This window comes from Numenius arquata, chromosome 6 (assembly GCF_964106895.1).
Source record: "Numenius arquata chromosome 6, bNumArq3.hap1.1, whole genome shotgun sequence".
NCBI lineage: Eukaryota > Metazoa > Chordata > Aves > Charadriiformes > Scolopacidae > Numenius > Numenius arquata.
Window position 1 is genome coordinate 16014959 of NC_133581.1, and position 21926 is coordinate 16036884.

Below are 21926 nucleotides of genomic sequence, written 5' to 3' on the forward strand. Positions count from 1 at the left end.
TTCTGTAGAGATGGTGGGGTAAATAAGGGGGCTAGTGTAAACCTGAGGATTTGCTAGGCAGGATGACGTGGGGCTGAGCGCAGGGTGCTCACAGGGTGGGGTGTGCTCTGCTCCCTACTGGAAAAGCATAGGTGGACAATCCCGGCTCTTGGCTCCTCCAGCTCTTGGCCAACACCAAGCCTGTGATTGTTCCTGCTGAGATGTAACATTCAGTACTCATAGCACGATTAAAGGCTTAGGCACAATGCCCCCAGAAGAAACAACGCCCTCTTATTCCCATCAATAAATATTTGGCAGTGGATGACTTGTTCTCCCCTTGGGCTATTGAGGAACGGTGGGCTGCACGATTGGTTTTCAGGACCCAGCCAGGCCTTTTGGGTTAAATCCATCTCTTTAACGTAGAACAGCTGATTGGGGTATTAAGGCATCCTAGGGGAACTGAGACTTGGGATGTGCCAGTGGGGAAATCAGTTAAGCCCTGTGTGCTTAGATCTGCACTCAGAAAATGGGATGGGACTTGGCTGCATCTGTCTTGCTTATGTAGATGATGCTTTTTTCAAAGCAGGGATTAGCTCTTATCTTCCACCTGGCACATGGCGCCTTCATTTTGCATTGAAGTCTCCAACTCCTGGACAGCAGTGCTAAGACTAAAAATCACACAACCAGGCAAGAGGGATGGATTTTTCCTACATTTTGAAAAAAAAAAACCCACCACATTTTCTTTGTCACCACACTCTGGAAGTATAAACTGCATGCCCTAGTGAGTTTTAGCCTGGACTTGGAAACTGGAGTCCCACTTTGGCTGCTACAGGCCAAATACAGCAGGAACTTGTTCTAGCTGGCCCAGAGGACAGCCCGAGTACCCTGCTGGAGGACTACCCTTGACAATACTGAGCCAGGAAGATGAGGCCCCAGCAGAAGGCTGCAGCCTAGGAGAAATGCCGGGAGTGCTTGCCACCCTGTTAGTGCTGGGTCAGGCAGGTGACACTGTCATGTCATCCTGCAGAAGCTGGGTTATGTTTGAATACATTGAAAAAGCCAAATCCAACTGCTCCCAGCATGTTTCCTTATCAGAGAGAGGGGAAGGAACCCTTCTGAAACACGTGAGTTCACCCAAGTGGGTGACCAGACGTACTGGACCAACAGGTCAGGGAGACAGAGTCTCTGGACGCTCAGAAATAGTTTAGCATCTCAAATGAAAGACTACTCTCAGAATTAAGGGGGGAAATACTGTATTTTCTTTTCAATTTTCTATGAAGAGACAGTAATTCTGACAGCAAATTAGATTAAAAAAACCCAACAGTCACATGGTTAGAGTTTGGTTTAAAAATGCAACTAAAAGAACAAGGGGAGGAGACCCATTCTCGGAAGACTACAATGAACCACTCCTCCAGCCTACTCTAGGGTATGTCACTCAGGGCATCATCCTGGGCTATGCCCTTTCCCCAGGAAGTAGCCTCCTGCCTGCCTGAGGACAGACATCAGCCCAGCCTTGGGCTACTGAAGAGGCTAAAACACAGACGACGTAAGGCACTGCATGCCCAGCAGAACTGTAGCCCGACAGCTTGTTCTGGGGCTGCACTGCACATCCTGTTTAAATCCGATGCCAAAGATGTTCAAAACCCACCACCAGCTCCATGTCAGGCTTCCCTCCCTGCACCAGGTCTGATTAGCAGGTGCCTGAGAGGCTGGCTCTGTCTTGCTGCACTGGAGAAATCCTGCAGCTGGAAGATGATGTAGCAGGACTTGGAGAAGCTCTGGTCACTTAATTGTGAAACCAGGGCTCTCAGGAGAGGTGATTTTTTTTTTTTTTTTTTTTTGTAACACGCTACTGTTCTCTAGCCGGTCTGCAACAAATGTCCTTAGGCATCCAGACGCAGCGTTGCAGTGAAGACTATGAGCAGGCAGAAGCAAGCTTTGGGAGAAGCATTTGTTGCATCCAGGGTCGCAGGGGACAATACACACATCAGAAGTACATCCAGGCCTGTCCCCACTGCCCATGCCAGACTCTAAGGCATGGTTATAAAGCCAAACTGATCAGCTCCAGCAGGTGGGGACAGGGGACATCTGCAGGCTACATGCTCGCTGTCCTCCTACAGTTCACCTCGGGACCTCTTCCCCACCCTTGCCTCTCACGGTAGTGGTGAAGTCAATATTGGGAATGATGTATATGCATTTCACTGGGCATACCCATCTATTCACCTACTGCCCAAGGACCTTTCTTGGGAACTTCCTTGGCCCCACTAGTACTGCTGACAGGGTTATTAGTGAGTTTTGGGGAGCCAGGATTTTGCCATCTGTTTTGCCTGGTCTGGGGGCACGGCCAGTGCTGATCTGGTCCTCTTGCCACCCTCAGTTTTGCCCCTCACCTGCTGCCACTCCCTAACTTCAGGACCTGATCCAGCGCACTGGGAAAGTGAACGGAGTCTCTTACTCCCAGCAAAGGCTGGGATTCTTGGCAAACTCTCTTCTGCTTTCCAGTACTGCTTAAAACTCACTTGATGGTCCTCCTAGCTCCACCAGTGTTTGCCTACTGACGCCAGCCCAGTGAAGCAAGCAGCTCCTTATGTGCAGATCTCAGCTCTCTGGGCGGATCTGCAAATGCAGCTAAAACAGCTACAACCTCTCCAAAGCAGGATTGTGCCTCACTCAGTCTGCAACAGAGTAGACATGAACAGAGCTCTCACCAGCGTTACTAAGGTGGGAAGGAGGTGAGGAGGGTGCTAAAGTTAGTTGGGTTTCAGGATGGGGCAGCCCGGAAAGCAATGCAAGTCCAGCAGCTGCCACGGCACCCTCCTGCCTGAGGGGCTTGCTGGCTCTGCCAACTGTCTGTTGAGTTTTGGGCAGTTCAAATGCTGTGAATAATGTTTCCGAAAGGTCTTATGTTGCTGAGAAACATCTATGGATTTTATCAGTGTGATTTCACCTTGCAGATCACTTAGTTGCTTTAGGAAGCATTATTCTCAACTCTCTAGCTGCAGATGAAGCTGGGAAGATCCGTGGTTTGGGGAACTCAGCAGAAGTTCACCAAACTCAAGAGAACCTGTACCAAGTGACTTTGCCCAGCAGAAAGCCAGGCCTTCATGGCCATGAATTCAAGTGACCTCTATTACATCCTATCTTGACCCCCTTTATATTCATACTCTCCAAAGAGTCCCACTGGCTGGAGCCCCACCCTGCCCCCCCCCAATCACTGCCCTGTTAGGTCAGGCACAGGGGCATCATGCCTCCGGCTCTCTCACTAGTGCCATCAGTACACAAAAACACACCACTAGAGCTCTCAGGCTCTGAAACTCAACCCTTGGGCATGCTACTGTGACCCCCTGTCACTCCAGCCCAGGATGTGCTCTCTTAGTACCAAGCCAGCACAAACCCACTGAGAAATGACCTAGTGGTCACTGCCTCAACCCATTACAAAGGGGTGACGAAGACAGGCTCTCCCCCGCCTCCCATTCCCCCACTTCATCAGTGAAAAAGCAAGAAGTAGTAAATAACACGCTGGACAGCCCTCCCCCTCCCTCTTCTCCAGCGCAGAAGCCCAAACCCAAGAGCAGCCGCACAGCCTCCTTGCAGGAATAGAGGCGCTGGCTCCAGCCAGCTGCCCCCCAGGAAGGAGACCAGAGCTGGGAGACATGAGAGGGCCTTGTTCAGCTCTGAGAAACATTCTTAAAAACAAACACTGGAAGACCTAGCAGTAAAGCAAGGGGCTACACCAGCTGGAGTTGTCAACTAGAGACATCCCAGCACCACTTACTCAACGGAAGGGAAGAAGTAGCTAGCAGGGCACTAATGACTATTTTCCATGTAATTTTAAATCTAGTTCCATTTCTTTCTTTTTTCTTTTTTTTTTTTTTTTTTTCCTTTCCACTCACTGGATTTCTAATCCTTCAGTATGGCTCCCGTGCATGTGTGTAAGTGTGTGTGTGGCAGAGGCAGTGGGGATCAGGCGCTTAAACACATTTGGCAAAGCCAACAGAGTCATTATCACGGTCAAAGACGGTGTAGTAGGGACCGATGAAGACATCTCCCAGGATCCAGAGTGGGCCCCCAGGGGGTGGAACATCTAGGCCTGAAAAGCCGCTCAGGCAGATGGTCTCTCCTTGTACAGAAACCTAAAGAAAAGAGCAAGAGCTTCAGTCCGAGGTGGTCCTCCCCTTCTCTCAAACTTGCAGGCCTGGCAATAACACCTGCTGACACCAGCTGCACCTCAGTCTCTTCCCGCCTGCAATCCACAGCTTGCAAAGGTAGCTCCCAACCCACCACTCCCATGGCTCCAAACCGAGCTCCCCCTCCAAGAGCCCTTACACAGCAAGACATCAAGTAGAGCTGCATGTGCCCATAAATCTCCCAGCCCGCATAGCTCTGAATTAGAGTTGTCTTTGAAATTCTGTACAAGATGGTCCCTGCAAATTCACTCTGATGGCTTAAATGCCAGGCTGGTGGCCTCTGCTATGACAAGGCCAGCCTCATGGCATCAGAATCCAGCAGAAAAGGGCAAGATGTTTGTAGAAAGCGATGCAACAGCCTGCCTGCCCTTTCTCTCCCATCCTGCTACCCCTCATGAGCATCAGGCAGGGTTTTTTTGATCCTGCAGAACTTTGGTGAGGTTGCCTGGGTCCATCAGCCGACACCACCACCCCATCACCCTAACCTTTCAGACTTTTCCCCACCAAGTGCTAGCTCCAGCCTTGCTTTTGCTGCTCTTGCATTTTGGACTTCATGGTTGAGGTTTGTGTAGAGACAGCAAAAGTTAGGCCTTGGGGGAAAAGCCTAGGGCTGGCAAAAGCTGCCTGGACTCACCTTGAAGACGTATTGTTCTCCAGTGAGCTGGTAGGGCTTCCCTCCTAGTGTTAGTGTGACAACAGGCAGAGATGACACCTTATCACAGGGGATCACATACTGAAAGAGAAACAGTGAAGGCTTTAGATGGCAACTACCACACCCTCAGGAAAGGGCACAACCATGTCTTTGCTGTGGTTTTCCCCAAGAACCACTTATCTCAGGGTGCGGAAGAGGCTGGAGCTGAGCTAAGTAGGCTGCTCCCTGCCCAGGGCTGCAAGCTGAGGGGCCAGAGCGTTTGAGGGTTTTAGAGCCAAAGGATGCTGGGTTCAGCTTTTGGCTCTGTTGAGCCCCAGAGCACAGCACCAGACATAGCAGGGCCGGGGTCTTCCCTCTGCCATAGGAGGAGAAGATGTGGCTTGATACAGCCTAGACACACAGATAGGGACTCATAGTGTGATGAACAGACAAAGCCGATTTAATTAACACTGGTGAGTCTTAGGGAGGGTGGCAGGTCTAAGATAGAAAAGCCCTATGAGTGCTCAGAGCTCCGTGATTTGGGAGGGGTTTCAGAGCAAAGCATCCTTCCTAGAGGGTCTTCATAATCTCTGTTCCTCCGCAATTTCAGGGAGGAGAGATGACCTTGTGAGATTAACTAAAATGGTTAAAAACTTGGCAGGGAAGGGCTGTCATTTGCATTAAATATATTAATTCACTTTAACATGAGTCCTTGGCCTCAGCTGCAACTCACACCCCTTCTCCTCTGCCTCCCAGATGGCAGAGGTAACCCAAAACCTGAAGTTCATGGGACTGAGCTCTCTATCAAGAACATGAGCAGGGCATTGAATGCTACCCGGGGTCAAAAGACAGAGGGTCCCTGCTATGCTGCAGGCTTTTCCAGGAGCACAGACTGCGAATGGAGATCAAAGGGAGCAGGAGATCAGGGTCTCTAGAAGCATCTGAGTGTAAAGCAGGGCATCAGCATGGATACCACAATGGCCATGGACTCCCACTTTCCCAGCCTGGTCTCACCTGGCCTTTGATGAGTGGTTTTGCACCGATGGCTGTCTGCAGCTCCTTCACTTCCTTGGTGGGGCCTGTGATGAGTGACGTTCCTGTGTCTACGATGGCCTCGCAGCCCCCTTTGCACAGAGTCAGCCCATTGGCAACATCCACTCTGAGGAGAGATGCCCAGAGAGAAGACAACTCTTAGAGGCCTCCCAGCAAAGGCTGCAGGGAGCAGCAGGCAAAGAGTTGACTGCTGCCTGCATACCCTGCCTGCTGAACACCATGACTAACAGGCATGTGAGCAAGTTAAAGGCAACACATTAGGGACTCGTATGATCCGTGCTACTGCAAAACGCAAAGGCTTAAAGGGGTGGTGTGATGGCTGAAGGGGTCATGGGCAAGGGAAGAGATGAAGAGGTAAGAGAGGAGCTGCTCAGCTTTCTCACCTGCATTTCACAACAGTGCAGACAGATAAAGCCTTCCAGCCAAGGGTCTGCCACACTTTGCCAACACGGCAGGGCTGGGGAAGATAAGAACTAACCTCTGCACTGGGGAGGGATGCAAACCCCAGGAAAAGGAAACGTTCTGATCACAGGTCGGTTTTAAGTTCCCATCACGTGAAAGAGCTCAGAATAGACCACGGGGCTGGCAGGCCGGCAGCTCAGCCTGCTCTCCTCCCCTCTGCCTCCAACAATGCACACTGATTACTGTGCTGTGCCCTTCAGTCAAGGGCTAGCTTCCTGGGGCCTCATCCCGCTCCTCTGGAGCTGTGTGCAAGTGAGCCACACAGCTCGGACATTGCTGAGAGCTGAGCAAAGCCGGGGTTTAACCTATGATGCTTGTCCTGCCTGTAAGGAGGACACACCGGCTATCTTCCCTGCTTTGCAAGGGCATAGCAGGTGTTTTCAGGGGCCAAACTGTAAACAAGAGGAAAGCATTTTGCAGAACATCTCCTGCTGTCCTCTGATTCTCCTCCCTTCCAGAAACAAATGACCCAGCCTTAGGGTGGGATTTGAATCTGCTTTTTTTTGGTATGGATGTGTTGCAGGGATAGCAGATGATTTCTTTTTGGGGAGGGTCTCAGCTGAACCCTGGGTATAAGCTGTCTGCACACTTGTCTCCATGCATGTAGTTGGGCAGAAGGTAAACTTACGCATCCATGTGGACCTGCCAGTAGGCCTTGCGTGTGACGTTGACCCAGCTGAAGTCACCGCTGTAATACTTGGGGTCAGTCCCTCCCAGGAGCAGCTCACCGCCAGGCTGAGCAGTGGGGTCTCTGAAAAATAACCCAAACCCATCGTCAGGGGCAGGGTAAGAATAACCCCCTCTGTGTGCCCCTAAGTCACACACCAGGGTGCTTGAGGGTGAAGCATGGCATTAGTAGCATTAGAGACAGACAACCTATGTCATGCTATAATGTCAATGTAAGGACAGATACTGTGAGATAGGCTGGGGTGGGGAAATGGGAATATTTTGGCCCAGTCGAAGCATCCTGCAGATTTTCACCTTGTGCTTTCACACAGCCACCTGGAGAAACTTGCTGCAGAGAAGGGGAACAGCAAAGGGGAACTGAACACTGGTGTAGGGACCCCCTGAATAATCAGCTTGTAACATGCACCTGTGCAGGCTGGACATGGCTGATGCAGAGTTAGGTTATCTACACCCGACCCTGTGCCAGCCAGCAGCCTCGGAGATGAATCCTCAAGGTTACAGTCAGATAAAAGCTTGCTGTTGAGCAGATGGGAAGAAATATGGTGATGGGGGAGGGCTGGTGCTTGAACAGCCAGCAGCAGCCTTCTCTGCCCTCCCCACTCCCAGTGTGCTACTTTTTTGAGCTGAAGTAGTTCAGAGTCCCCACTGTGGTGCCTGGAGGATGATGGGGTGTCCTGGGGCAAGCAGCAGTGGGTAGGAAGGCACTGGGAGCCACCCAGGAGGGTTTCCCAGGGAGCGAGGGAGTGTTAGCCCCATCATTCATGATGGCTGGTGGGGGGTATGCTTGCCTGAGAGATGACACAGTGGTGCCCACGTGGCTTGTAGATTTTGGCAACAGACTGGGGCTGTGTCCCTAACAGGGACCGCACTAGCAGCGTGCAATCTCCTGATAACAGCCCTGTTTATTTTTGTTTCTCTTTCCTCTGGAAACATCATAGAATCCTCTGGGCCGGAATCCTCTGTCTCTTCATCAGTTAAGAAATCCAGTAGCAGATCTACCCAGCTTTTTATCAGTAAAATGGCTGCATTTCTACTTCCCTTCTTCCTTCAAAGCAGTAAACAAGAAAGATTTTGGCCTGACTGCTCCAGCAAGGAGACCTTGCTGAGACCTCCCCAGTGGTGCAGGCCAGGGTGTAAACTGACACATGGCAAGAAGTGCTACGGGAAGACACAGAGAAATATCCAGCTGGGCTTGTCCTTGCAATGAGAGGTGCACCACCAAACCCAACACTACCTGTTCAGGTAGAAGGAGAAGATGTTTTTCTCGATCAGCTTCTGTTGCATGATGTTATCAAAGAAAGGGGTGACCTTGTCCACAGAGATCCTCGGGAACGCCATGCCCAGGATGCCATCGAACTTGGCAGCGATGAACGTGATGCCTGGCTGCTTCACAGCCTCCCCGAAGATCTGGTTCTTGATTTTTAAGTTACCAAGCTGACAGGAGATGAGGAGGGAAGAGAAAAGTATTGTAAAGAAAACTGACTCAGGGGACCAAGGTGGAAACAGGATCTCGCTGAACATAGGCTGTAATGCATCCCTCAACGTGCTGCCACACTCCTGCCTGCTTTCACTCTTGCATTCGTAAGCAGCTGCAGAAACCAGATATCCTGGTGCCACTCTCCTTGGGGCCAGGGCGGGGGGCGGGGAGAGGGTGGACAGGCCACGCTAGCTGCACAGCGGCACCTCCCGAGTCCCTGCAAAGCGCCCCTCTTTGCCCACCTCAGCCCTTTCAGCCTTTTGCTGGGCCCTGGCACTTGCCACGCTATTTTGCGGCTCCTCCTTTTTGCACAGAGGGCCCTATATCACTTTTCCCCCCTGCTACATCCCTTCCCCTACTGCCTACTTCATCCTTTCCTCCCAGTCCGAGCAGCTCTTGTGCTGTGCCTTTAATTCTCTTTCCCACCCTGCACATCTTCTAAGTCACCTCTGTGTCCTACCTCCTCGGGTGCTGCACTTGTCCTGGGTTGGGAGCACAAATCCCTCTCACTTCTGCTAATGACGCCTATGATATCCCCTATATAAGAAACATCCCCAGGATACTGCTGTGTTCCCAGAAGAGCCACCAGCCTGCAGAGACCTCCCGTGGGAGGGGAGAAGACCCAGCCGGGAAAGCGAGGTTGAGCCCAAAGCATGAAAATAGCAAGCAGAGTACTGCGAATGCAAAGGTCACCTCTTGCCAGCCGTAAGAAGGACTGGCATTCCCTGCTGGAAAGCTGAAACACCCTGCAAGGGCAGATGCCTGAAAAGAAGATTACAGAAAACAGGATATCTCTGCTGATGGGGAGCAGGACATGCCTGCTAGCTCCTGACTCTAGCAGTTCAGGAGGTTTCCAAGCTTTTGGCTGACCACGGGAAATTTTAGTATCCATGTTAGGACAATTTCAGCCTCTCAGCTTCCAGCTAGCAGCCCTGTAGTGAACCAGGCTGGCCTCTGCTACCTGATGGCAGATAACGATCCCTGCAAATTACTAATATTCCCCCAGGGTTAGTGCAAGGCTGCGATAGGCAGTTCTGGCTTTAATGGTATTGGAGGCTTGTGCTAGGAAAGGGCGATCGAGCCTTGCAAAAGCTAAAAGCCACAGGGCAGGATGTGGGGCAAACAGCTCGCAGCAACGCATCCGCTCGCCAGCACATGGCAAGCGCTCCAGGTTTACAAAAGCCACCACTCCACCACTCAGCACAGCTGGTCCTGCAGAAGCTCAGGAAGTTCAATAAAGCTTCCACTCCAAAAAAGTAAAATGCAATGGACTGAATAAACTGAGTGCCAGGTTTCTTTAAATTTTGCCAACCTTGCACATCTCAAGAGGGAGGCAGATATCTGCCTGGTGGCAGGGTCTCAGCAGACCCTGCCCATCCTCGGTCCTCAGCAGGACTGAAACAGAAGAGCATCTTTAGCAGACCGCTGGCACCAGGTGACAGATCCTTCATCTCTGTCCCTCAGCTGGCCTTCACCCAGACATGGAGCGACTGAAAAATCATTACCAGTGGATGGTTGTGCGGTGGCCACCCTCCAGTGCTTTGCAGATAGGTGTCAGCACCCTGCAGCTCACCTGACCTCCTTGTTAGCAGCCCCAGCAAAGTGGGCAAGTGCTGGATGGCGAAGGCAGACTAGAGACAAGAGCCACTGTGGCACAGTTTGGCATCTGGGCTCAGGGCTCCCCCTCTGCAGAGGCACAGGGAAGAGGCAAGGAGGGGCATCTCCTGTGTGGCATATCTGCACTGCAGCCCTAGGAGAGACCTTGTGCCCCATGGCCAGATGTTTCTTCTGCTGTCCTTGAAAGATATCCCAAGGTCGGGCTGTGATAAAGGGATGAGATGCTCAAGCAGCAGGGGGCTGTCTGAGCCTGCTGCTCTTCGGAGAGCAGCACTGGTGAGTGCAGCTACAGGGCATCATTGCTCCACAGAAGGAGAGAGGATGCTCAACATGAGCTCATCACCCTCTCCACAAAAAAAAAAAATAATAAAAAAATACAGGGCTGAGGGACTCTGGATCACCTGCCAACCAGTGCCTTTCTGTCAGATGTCAGTGTTACCACAGGCTGTTGTGGCTGCTTCCACCCATCAGGATGGCTGAGGCTGAGATGGTCACCCCGAAGACTATTTCAATGTCTGTATTTCCAGACTACACCTGACTGGGAGCTTGCCTAGGGGATGCTGTGCATCAGAAGCAGCATCTTGATGTCTAAGCTGAAGGTTCCTGACCCTCTGAGTCACCCCTACTCCTGCGCACTGCAAGTGTGACACTACTCAGGCTCCATGCAAGAGGCTTCTCTTGCTTCTGCCCAGACAGAAACCAAATGGTACAAGGTGTGCTAGCTACCAAGATCCATCCCCACTTCCAAAACAAGCTCAGGCACAAAATCCTTCCTCTGAGCTGCCTGGAAGTGGAAAGCTAATTAGCAAGCAGGCATTAGGGTGATAATTACAAACAAAACAAAAAAAAAGGAAAAGAAAAAGCTACAATTTTCCTTCTGACTCACTTCACACCCTGCATTAAGCTGGAAAGTGCCTAAGAACAGCCCACACTTTCACAAGACAATAAAGTTTGCTGTTTCCCTCACTGCCCCACTCCATTACTGGGACGAAGGCAGATGCCTTCGCCTGCTCTGTCTGTATTTTGCAAACCTAATGTAAAAGAATCCATTAATGCTACGTGCAGGGTGCCTTCATTTGGTGAGAGCTGCGGGAAGACTCAGATGTGCAGCTCTTTTTTGTGGTGGGGTGTTTCTAAGCAAACCAAGGGATGCAGGAAATAAATGGCATGAAACAAAACTGAAACAGTCCTGAAGCTTGGTGGGCTGCAGGAAGCGGAGAACAAAACCAGAGGTGCAAAGCTGCTGGTGTTCTCCACAGCTCTCCCTCATTTCTATACTGGTTTTCAGGGTTCATTGAGCCCATCAAAAGCTCTCTCCCCTGAAGAGGGTCCTGCACCCAGCCTGAGCTGCTGGCATCTTTGGATGCAGCACAGAGGTAATGGCTGGTGCTTCAAGGCCTGCCTGAAATTTTCCTGCTATTAGGGACATGCTAAAGTGTGCTCCTCAGATGAGCCATCCACTTCAGGCTCCTCTTAGATATTTTTCTTTTGATCCAAATGAAATTGGTAAACCAATACTTTTCAGCTGAACCTACCGTGGAAAACCCCAAATCCCTGGATTCACATGCTTTTTTGAAACTTTTGTTTTGTTTCCCCCACTCCACAAAGCAAACATATGCTCTTATCCCTGCCAGGAGGCCAAATAATCTGGAAGCATGTTGACATTCAGCAGCTGGCAAACTCTCATGAGCATCTGTACCTGTGAGGCAGTGGTGACAGGCACCCACCCTTCACAGGGCAGAAAGCTCAGCCTTTGCTCACTGAAACAGAAACGACGGGAAACCACCACCAGCAACCCAGGTACCTCAAGCTGGGCCCTGAAAGCTGCTGGGGAACCCCTCCCCCAGGTGTTACATGGCTTTTACAGACATAAGCACCATCCTCAACACCAGACTAGCATGGGGCTTCAAAGAGCCCATTTGTGACCAGTGACTGGGCAGCTGCTTATGTGGACATCCACTACCGCATGGATATTGGCAAATAACAAGCCAGGCACGACCAGCAGCCTGTGCAGTGGTGCTGGCATGCGCTTGAGCTGGGAAAGTTCTAGGGTCAGGAGGAAGGGGACTGGAGGGATGGCCAGAGACCATGTTTGCAGAACACCACGGGTGCAGTCCACACTTCTAGCCTGCTGACCTGCTGATTAATACCCTCCCCCTTCTCTGCCTGCTTTGGTCATCATCACCTCCCGAGTCATCATCATCACCTCATTTCAAAGCACTTGGAAACATGGTGCTGAAGCATGATCGATACGAGTAGGACATTCAAGAAGGGAGACCCATTGAAATCAAATGGCTTTGAGTGCTTTGCCAAAAGCAGGCTGGGCCTGATTGGGGCAAGGGCAGCTGTTACTCACTGTGACAGTGTCCTGGCTGAGGAACCCAGAGAGGCTTCCTGTGCCGTAGTGGATGGCGAACTCAGTGCCATTCTCCACGTAGGTGCTGGATTTGGAGGCATCATACTTGTGGTGTAGCACTGCAGCCGGGAAGGGGGACACAGAGGGACACACGTTAGTGCTCCTCGATACCTAGGGCTCCCCAATACCTAACGCCAAACTGCCCAGCTCATCCAGAAAGATACACAACAACACAAAGGTGGGTCTGAACCTGGCATTTGCCAAGCCTGGACTGCTTAACAAAGCATGTCCATCATCTGGGGAATTAGGTGGGCAGATCCAATTTGGCTGTTAAACTGGATTTGACCACTAGGTATTAAGAGCCTAGAGGCTACGTGGCTGGTGTGTCAGGGTGTGTTAGACAGCAGAGCTAAACTTCCCCCCATGCCATGGAGAACCAGGGTGGCTTTAAATATAGCCTGCTCTAGGCATGACTGTTTTCACTTTATGGGTTTATCGGTTTCTTTTACTAAGACAGCTGGAACTTTTTTTTCATACAGTCATTGTTTTTTTGCACAGAGAGGGCTCAAAATATTCAGTTATTTGCAGAGGAGAAGGGCTTTTCCCTAGTTCAAGCTGCCTTTTCCCTTGGAAGGCTTGGGAACTGCAAGATATCCCTGGTTTTATGGCCGGGCAGATTCCTCCTCTGCAGATTCCTCCCAAGTCACGAGTTGGGCAGTGGTGTGTGGTGAGCTCAGCCAGCCCAGCTCCCCAGCTGCTCATTGAGCATGACAGACAGAACCTGAGGACAAACCAGCCAAGCCCTATGGAAACCAACACACTATACAGTGATTTCCCTGGCTGGGCTGCCTGGATCCCAGTCTGGCAGGTTAGGCTCATTGCATACTCATAAAATGAGCCCTTTAGTCCCAGCAACTCTTGCACTGCTGCCTTGAAAAGCCAGCTCCTTGCTAGAGATCAGGGACCTCCAGGATAGATCAGGTCTGTACCTCATCACACTACCAGTCTCCTAAAGCTCATTTCACATATGCAAGTAGAAAGTCCATCTCCTCTCTGGGCTGTATAAAAAGTCCAAATTTCCTCCCTACCCCCAATGAGCACTGTGGGCCTTTCATGGTTGCATTTGTTGGGTCCACAGGTTTCTCTGCTCTGCTTAAGCAGCACAGCTAGTGGCTTTTAAATGGCATTTAGCCATGACCAGGTTTGACACCTTTAACCGTGGAGGTCTATTGCGTAGGAACCCCACAAAGCAAAGAAACTTGTAGTCCCTAAGACATTCTCATCTCATTGTGCCTACCTGGCTCTTGTTAATTATAAATCCATAAACATGCACTCACACGCTCTGTGCAGCAATAAACCAGAAACTAGGACAGTTTGTATCAGATCTGGCAAGAGGCTGATTTTTTTTTTTCTTCTACCAAGCCTTGCACAACAGGGCAACAGCAACGTCAGTCTATAATTTGGGGAGAAACATCACAACCTGTGATGCTGCTCCCCAGCTGCAGGGCCAAAGGCTGTTGGGGAAGGTTTGAAGCTGTGTGTGGGTAACATGGAGGGGGAAAGACAGGGAGGGAGTAATAAAGGCTAGATGTGGGAAGTTGGGATCCTATTTACAGCTCTGACCCTAAAGAGCTCATCAGCCTCTAGTGAGCCCTTTCATGCTGCTGCCTCAGTTTCCCCTCTTGCAATGCCAGGATCTGCATTTTACAGGGAAGGAGAAGCTGCGGCCAGCACTGGTGACACTTACAGCAGGCGATGTCCAGGAGGTGACAGTGCACAGATGGCACCCAGAGGTTGGAGGAGCCAGTGTCGAAGACTACAGTGAACTTCTGGGGGGGGGTTCCAATGCCGATCTCACCGTAATACTGGGCCTACAAAGGAGGAGAAAGGAGCTGTGAGCAGAGGTGGATGGCTACACGAAGGGATTAAAGACTAAAAAAAATCTCTCAGGATTGGAAAAAGGGACCAGCTTCTTATTTAGACACTCCTCCTTTTGTTTTTGGCAGTGGTGTGCTCCCAGCTTTTGTCCTCTGGAAGGGAGGCTCCCCTTTGGTGTTCACACCTCACAGTGCGTGGGAATAGGATAAATCGGGGAGGAGAAGCAGGATAGGCATTTGTGGGGGAGGACTTTCAGGGCAGGGAAACAGGGCAGAAGGGGGAAGGTCCACAGGCTGGCATGTGGTTCACTATAGGGAAGACCAAAAAGATGGGAGGAAGCCAGGCAAAACACCTGCATTACTGAAAAGTTGAAACTGGCCAGGAAGCTGCTTTGCTGGTAGGTTTGCAGGGGAACTGTGGGTTGCAGTGAGCAGCAGCTCTGCCCACTGCAAGTGTGGGTGCTTTTGGTGCGGGTTAGTAAGGCCCTGGGGTGGAGAGGAATAAACAAATGCTCAGTCAGGTGTTGGAAGACTTTGGAGGAGCTGGAGAGAGGAAAGGGCTTCAGCAGCATTGCCAGATAGGTGTTTCAGGGCTGCAGGGTGAGAGTCTGGGAGAAGTATGGAGGTATCTAATGGATACTCCCCTGCCCTGCGACTGCATCTCTGCTGGGACTGAAAGAAATATGAGATGGGTAGCTGAAATGTTTAGAGAGCATCCCTCTACCCAGAGGGGGAGAGGATGAATGGGGAATGCTTGGCAGGTCCCAAACAGACCCATTTTTCCCTAGCCCTCCCAAAGGGGCACACAGCCATGTCATGCTTGGTGAGCAGCTAGATCAGGGCCCCAGAGACAAGGCTGCTAGCAACGGAAGTCAACATGTGGCCTTTCCAAACCCCAACATGTACTTAATTAAGAGGGGGGGGGATAAAAAAAAAAGCCAAACAGGATTATCAAAGCTGCTTACCTCCTGTGAGCTTAGTTTGTAGGGGTTGCTCGCCAAGTAATTAATAAACCATTGCAATTAGCTATAATGGGGAGGCAGCACTTGCTTCCAGTGATTCTGCAATTATTGCTGGGGCTTGAAAATTAATCCCCAGTATACAGGCCCCATAAATCACACACATAGACCGATGAGGGGTGCCAGGGGCTGGTGGGAACCATACAGGGGAGTCTAGGGGAGGTTGTGCCTTTCCTCCCAACAGCTCCTCCCACAGCAAGAGCTTTGGCCAGGCTAGGAGGGTCCAGCAGTCCCTTATCTCCCGCTGCAGGTTGGGCTGGTCCCCTTGTGACAAGGGAGCAGAGTCCTACCCCAAGCAGCAGCCCAAGCCACAGGCACAAGAGGCAACACTGTGAAGCAACTGCCAGCACCCTAGCTTTCAACACCACCAATTAAAACACTGGTGGCTCTTCTTAGCACAGCCCTGGCAGGATGGTACTGGCTGGGTGACAAGAGCCCCTGGGAAGGGGAGCAGGGGAGAATATCCTGAATTAACACCCAAATATCCAGTGCTAGCTTTATTCCTCCAGCCAGCACTTGCATATTCCCCCCACCAGCAAAGAGCCACGAGGGTACCCAGTGGGGAATCCAGAAATACAAAACCCCCACAAGTGTCCGGTAGCTGGGCAAGGGCAAACCTCATGTCCTTTGTCTGACTTCTTTTATTGCTGTTCCCACCATGAAGGTCCTTTTGCTCCCTAAGAAGCCGAGAAGAAGGTGGAGGTGTAGGGTGGCTTTTCCCAAGGCCATGCAGAAGATGAAGGACAGCAAGAGAAAGGATCCCACATACTCAGTCCCATAGCACACCAGTGCCCAGTCCAAGCCCTCTCCTCCTGCCCTGTGCTTGCTCTTTTATGCTTCAACGCCCCAAGGAGTGGAACGTAATTTTTATGACCCTATCTTGCAGAAAGCCGAGCCCAAGCAGGCCAGAAGATGTTAGGAAAGACTGCAAGCCAGCAGGCCCCTATTTACAATCGTTAACTAGTGACAAAGGGGAAAGGAAATAGGTCACAGAAGCTGCAAAGCTCCCACTTGGGTGGCACCAGGTTGTTTAATATTATAATTATTGTATTAGTATTTTTAGTTTTCAATGGTGGGAAGCAACTTTTGGCAACGACTCACCAAGCCATGAGGGTGCATGAATCTCTCCTATGGGATCAACATCTCTCCCTCCTTCCCCTTCCCAGCTGTGGTGGGACAGCAAGGCTGGCATGTCCCATTCCACACCCCTCCACCCCCCCTCCGCCCCAACACTGGGGTCTGCCACAGAGGGGGAGTGGTCAGCAAGGAGGGGTTACTCACATCCATGTAGTTCTTCAGGATCTCCGGTGTGGGCTCAGCCAGGTCAGCAAAGCCCAGCTTGAACTTGAGGAGCTGGGTGATGGCATTCATGTCTGGAATCTCACTGCCCACCTCGTTCAGGACCCGCCGCATGGAAGGGAACTTAGTGAGGGGAATCCTGCAGGGGGAAGGTGAATACCCACCTGTTAATGGAGGGGAGTGCAGACAGGGGAGAGGCAGCACAGCTCCACTGAAACCAGGGGACCCACCAGCACAGGGCAGACAAGGTTTGGGATCCCACCAGCACCCCATGCTGAGTCCCCCTTGCCGTGTTGCCATGCTCATTGCTTTTCCCAAAGACGGAAGATGGGGGGGGGGGGAGGGACGGCAGGTGGCTGCCAAAGGTCACCGGGAACAGAAGGAGCCGAGGTGAGACCCCCACCACAGGCAGCAGATCAGCCCCAATCCCTCCACCTGACGGAGGGTCTCAGCCCTTCTCTCCTCTGCTTTAATGGTGGGGGAGCAGCACCGGGGGCGGGGCGGTGGTGTGCCTGCGAGAAGACCCCGGAGGCCACCACTGCACCAGCACCCGGTGCGCATGTCCCACCTCCCCCCCGCCACCCGCACCCCTCCCGAGCGGCTCACCCAGACCCCGAGGGACCCCCACCCCCACCCCACGGGCTCACCTGATGAGGGCCGCGCAGGGCCCCGCCAGGGCGAGCAGTAGGAGGAGGCCGCGGAGCCCCATGGCGGCGATGGCGGGAACGATACAGGCCGGAGGGTCCCGCCACTGGGAGGCCGCGACGCCGCGCCCGGCCGCCTTCCCTGTTTTTGTAGGCGCGGCGGCCCCTCTCCAGGGATTTTTCGAGTCAGCTGACGGGCTAAAATTGCAACCGGCGGCGTCACGTGAGGGCGGGCCGGGCCGGGGCGGGGGCACCGGCGTGGGGTGCGGGGCCGGGGGTGCCGCCCCACGTACCCCCCCCTCCCCTCCGGCCTGACCCCCGGCCCTGGGCCCCGTGACTCAGCCTCCGGGAAAAGGGGAATCAACACCATTAAATCGATCACGAGGCGCCCGGCCGCCCGCGCGTGCTTGCTTGTGTTGTGTCTTCAACTTCCTTTTGTTGGTGTTTTTTTTTTTTGTTCTTTCCAGGTTTTCTGGCTTTTCTCCCTTCCCTGCGAAGGTCGAGGGGGGTCCCGCCCCGCCCCCCCCCCCCAGCCTCCCCCCGCCCCATCCCTGCCAGAAGCCCACGGACCTCAGCCACGCACCCACTGTCACCACACCACAGGCAGGGCGGCCACGGCAGTCCCCCAGCTTCTCCCTGGGCCCAGGACAACCCCAGTTTGGGGGGAACCCATCCTTGCAAGCTGAGGGTTTTTTTGGGGGATGGCCATATCCTGGACCGTAGCTTGTTTGCAGGGGAGTGGGGGGTGCCAAGCAGAATGTTCTCCCCCTCAGGGTGCCACCATGGTGGTATCAGGCCACCTACAGCCATCGAGGGTGATGCTGGTGCTGGGCAGAGCCCCGGTGGGCACCATCCACCAGCAGATCCTGAGAGGTGCCCTCCCCCACAGGGCTGAGCATAGGGGAGCACCACGATGGGCTCTTTGCCACCCCAAGGTGTCACGACAGGGCTCAGAGGTGCCACCCTGCTGGCTTGGGATGGAGTTAATCTCTGCCCAGTTTGCCCTGATCAAGCTCTTACAGAGCCACGAGACCAGAGGAGAAAAAAATACAAATAAAATCGGATTTACAGATGCTTTCCCTTTCAAGTCCTGAGGGCTCAGTGTGTTTGTTTTCTCCTCCTGCTTGTGCCCAGCCTTGGGCATAGGAGAGTAGTGGCCGGTGGGACAAGCTGGGCACTGCTGGAGTGGGGGACCCCTGGCTTCGTGGTGGGGTTCCTGTCTCGCCACCTTCGTGTTCGTGCAACTTCTGGAAAATCACTGGGCCATGTCACTGGCACCTCGCTCACACCATCTCCTCCCTGCCCTCCCTGAGCCTCTTCCATCCTCCTGCTGCCCTGGGTCTGTGCCCGACGCCCCCCGACTGCGCTCTGTGCCGAGTGTTTTTAGGGCTACGTCTGCTCCGGGCTGTGCCTTGTCCCACCAGCTGTCCAAATCTCCATGCCTCTGTTGAGCTGGGGGTACGGGGAAACATGCCGCTTCCCCACGGGACATGGCACCCGCTGGGAAGAGGTTTTCTGGAGTGATGGCCGGAGGCATTGGCTGGGACCGCCGGGTCCCGTTACTTCAGCCAGGCTCGGCAGTGCCTCCCTGGAGGCCGGCCAGCCCCCACTTCCCTCCTGCCCTGCGGGCGCCTGGTCAGGGCCAGCACCACTGACCTTGAGTCAGCAAATCCTGCCTCACAGCACTGCATGACTCAGCAAAACCCCATGCGGCTCTTTTTGGCCAAGGCATGGCAGGTCCCCAGCATCTGTAGCCTGGCCCCGGAGGCATCCCTGTTGCCCTGGGCTCCATCTTGGGGGTATCCTCCTCTTGTCCCCCCTGCCCCAGCACTGAGCTCTGCACGTCAGGCATAACCTGCCACAACTGCTGTCCCACCTTAAGCAAACCCACCCTCCCCAAGGGCTCCAAACCCCTTTGCAAATGTGCTTTGCAAAAAACAGGGATAGTGCTGATGCCAGGCCCGGAGCTTCCTTACACCCTTGCAGGCTCTCACAGAGCCAGTGGTGGAGCCGGTGAGGTACCAGCCCTCCTCCCTCCTCTTTGAAGTGGTCGGGAAACCATGGCAGGCCAGGCGACGCGCCCGTGCCCTCCAGGCTGGAGCACCTACAGCAGCTCCTCCACAAGCATTTCCAGTCTGGCCAGTCTCTCCCAGCATCCCGTGGGTCTGGAGCGGGCTCCGGTGTGCTGAGCTGGGCTGGTGAGGGCGGCATGCTGTGCTAGCCCCGTACCATCACGCACTGCAGAGCAAAGTCTTTCAGCAGGGTCAGGCAGTCTGGACGCAGCCTGTGTCTGTTTTTTTAATTCCCAAGGGATTAAGGGCAAATTTCGCTGTTAGGAAAGCTGTTATGAGCGAGCCTTTGCTTGGGCTTTGTGGTAGCAAGGCTTGCATCTGCGTTCAGAGCTGCTCTCCTACCAACATGAGAGGGTCGCTGCTTTTAGATGTGCTTCTCTAAGCAAGTTAGGTGTCCACTGCATGGGTGAGCCCATTCACTGCCCAATGGTTTATGGCAAAAAAGGGAGGATGGGACCGTGTCGGGGAACGTTATGATAATGATCCTCTCCTGGGTGCTCTCAGGATAGGAAGAGACTGGGGTGGGGGGTATCCCCAGAGCATTTAATTTGTCTCCAGCCCTTGGTACTGATGGTCTTGGAGCTGCCATGGCTGCACCTGTGTTCTGGGGACCAGTGGCCCTGGCAAGGAGTCTGGATTTTTGCATTCGGGCTCCCTCAGCACCCCTGTGGGATATTTGCCCTGATGTCAAAGCCTTGCGAGGTGCAGCGAGGATGTTTAACCAGGAGCTGGGAGCACGTGTGGGTATTTGTAGGCTGGCACCATGAGAGTTGCATGGTGTTATCTTCAAAAGCTAGGCTGGAATGAGCCTGGGCACAGAGGTTTTTAGGCATTTTTTCCCTGTGTTTGGAGCAAGACCTGGAATGCTGTGGCCAAGGCATCCAGAGCAGGCAGAGATGTGCAAGAGATGGCTGAAGGACCTGTCTCTCCTCACTCGTATTTTCGGCACGGTGAATGAAGCCCTTTCCTTGCTGGTCTGTCTCCCCAGACCCACGCATCTCCCTGGTTCTGGGGGTGAGCCGGAGCACTGTCCCCAGCGGCTATGGCTGTGGGCGTGGGGTGACGCACCCCTGGGAGCGGGACACACTTTCGCAACCTTGATCTCTGCCAGAGAGGATTCCCAAGGGGAGGTGGAATGACTCAGCCCCAGCGGCTCCTGCGGGGAGGTGCACCAGCCCCAGCCCTGGGAGGCTGGGGTCCTCTCTGCAGGTGACACGGGGGTGTCCCATCTGCCCTTTGCCATACAGCCAGGGACCTGATGCTGCTTAGTTTCTCTGGCAGGGATGATATGGTGGCCTCTTTCTCCCTGTGGTGTGCCCATGTATTTGCCTTCGCCCTTTCCTTGATACTTTTTTAAAAATTTATTTATTGCAGTGGTAGCCAATGCCCTGAATTGCAATGACCTAAGGGGCAAGGAAAACTTCAGTTCAGAAGCACTGATTACTTTTTGGCCAAGAGGTGTTAAACACAAAGCTGTGGGTGGGTTTTTTAGAGGATGAATGTGTTCTTCAAATTCAGAAAAATGCGTTTGGGATTTTGCAGCTTGTTGCTAAAGGAAAAAAAGGAAAATATTCCTCTGTCTGAGCCGAGCAGAGCCTACAGGCACACAAGTCCAGGCAGGTCTGGTTGCAAACATCCTAACTCCAACTCAAGCTCACAATGCCGGTGTGAAGCTGCTGGATGCAGTTAATTAGCAGAGCCTGATTCACCGGCCCCGAGCCCTGGAGCAAAGCAGTGGTAACTTTTTCCCGGCGCGGTGCCAGGACCTCACCCACTCCCCACGCCGTTTCCTAAACTGATGTACAATTCACAAGGTGAAGGCGCGTTTTTCAGCGGCACCGGCACATCCCAAATTACACCCTCTTTCTGGGTGACACCCGCAAAAGCAAACCTGAAGGTGCTTTAGTAGCAGCTCTGGCTGATGGGAAACATGGGAGCAGGGGAGGGGCTGCTCTGAGCACAGCAAAGGGACTCATACGGGCTCTGGCTGCCACATCTCAGTACTGCAGGTGCTGAGGGAGATATCCTGGACATCGTGGGTGGTGGCAATCCCTGGTCTGTTGGTGCCGGCTGGCTGGGGCTGGTTTGGAGGCAGAGCTGACAGGCAGCCTGCTTAAACAATTTTTGGCTGCCAGCATGGGCTGCTGTGACCTTGGGGAGATGCTAAGTGGAGTTGCAAAAGACTTAGGCTGGGTGGTAATTGTTCCTTTGGTGTCTCTCACACCGCAAACCCTGGTCCCGGTGGCAGGTGAGAGTGGCTCACCAGCAGCTAGGTGTCACGGCTGGGTGTCATGATGGGCAGGAACCCTGAGTGTGGCTCCATCCCCATCAGGGCCTTGAACATGGGGTGCTTTCACCCTAGTGGACCTTCTATATCAGACCCTGCTCTTCCAGCCTTTCCCCTAGGTATTTAAAAAAAAAAAAGGCCTTGTAGAGCAAAATGCTTATGGTCTTTAAGCCTATGAGATGTGCTCGTGTCTCCTCACTAGGATTTACTCGTACACCACCGTGTCTCACCAGACTGCTGCCAAACTTGGTATCACCCATCCCTGCATCCCACACTCTC

At 53.0% G+C, this 21926-nt stretch overlaps 1 protein-coding gene across 2 annotated transcripts; it reads right to left on the reverse strand.

Annotated features, from left to right (window-relative positions):
* Positions 1–1820: 1820 nt before the first annotated feature.
* Positions 1821–17470, reverse strand: CTSD (cathepsin D). 2 transcript variants are annotated; one of them, XM_074148409.1, is made up of 9 exons: positions 17292–17470; positions 16627–16783; positions 14197–14320; positions 12450–12568; positions 8234–8433; positions 6941–7063; positions 5812–5956; positions 4801–4899; positions 1821–4112 (listed from the first exon to the last, which is right to left on the reverse strand). In XM_074148409.1, the coding sequence occupies exons 1-9, from the start codon at positions 17351–17353 to the stop codon at positions 3951–3953; spliced, it is 1191 nt and encodes a 396-aa protein (XP_074004510.1). In that variant the 5' UTR covers positions 17354–17470; the 3' UTR covers positions 1821–3950. The 2 variants fall into 2 exon arrangements, with proteins under 2 accessions (XP_074004510.1, XP_074004509.1); XM_074148408.1 differs by having other exon boundaries at positions 12411–12568; positions 17292–17404.
* Between the last annotated feature and the right edge of the window lie 4456 nt (positions 17471–21926).

What these genes read in the sequence shown, in the direction of transcription:
- CTSD (XM_074148408.1), bottom strand. Translation starts at nt 17,353, where the DNA reads ATGGGGCTCCGCGGCCTCCTCCTACTGCTCGCCCTGGCGGGGCCCTGC. An exon ending in CCTCCTGGACATCGCCTGCT is followed by an intron (nt 12,569 to 14,196) that starts GTAAGTGTCACC and finishes TCCCGGCTGCAG; the next exon opens with TGCTACACCACAAGTATGAT. An exon ending in GCCCCAATCAGGCCCAGCCT is followed by an intron (nt 8,434 to 12,410) that starts GCTTTTGGCAAA and finishes ATCTCCTGTCAG; the next exon opens with CTTGGTAACTTAAAAATCAA.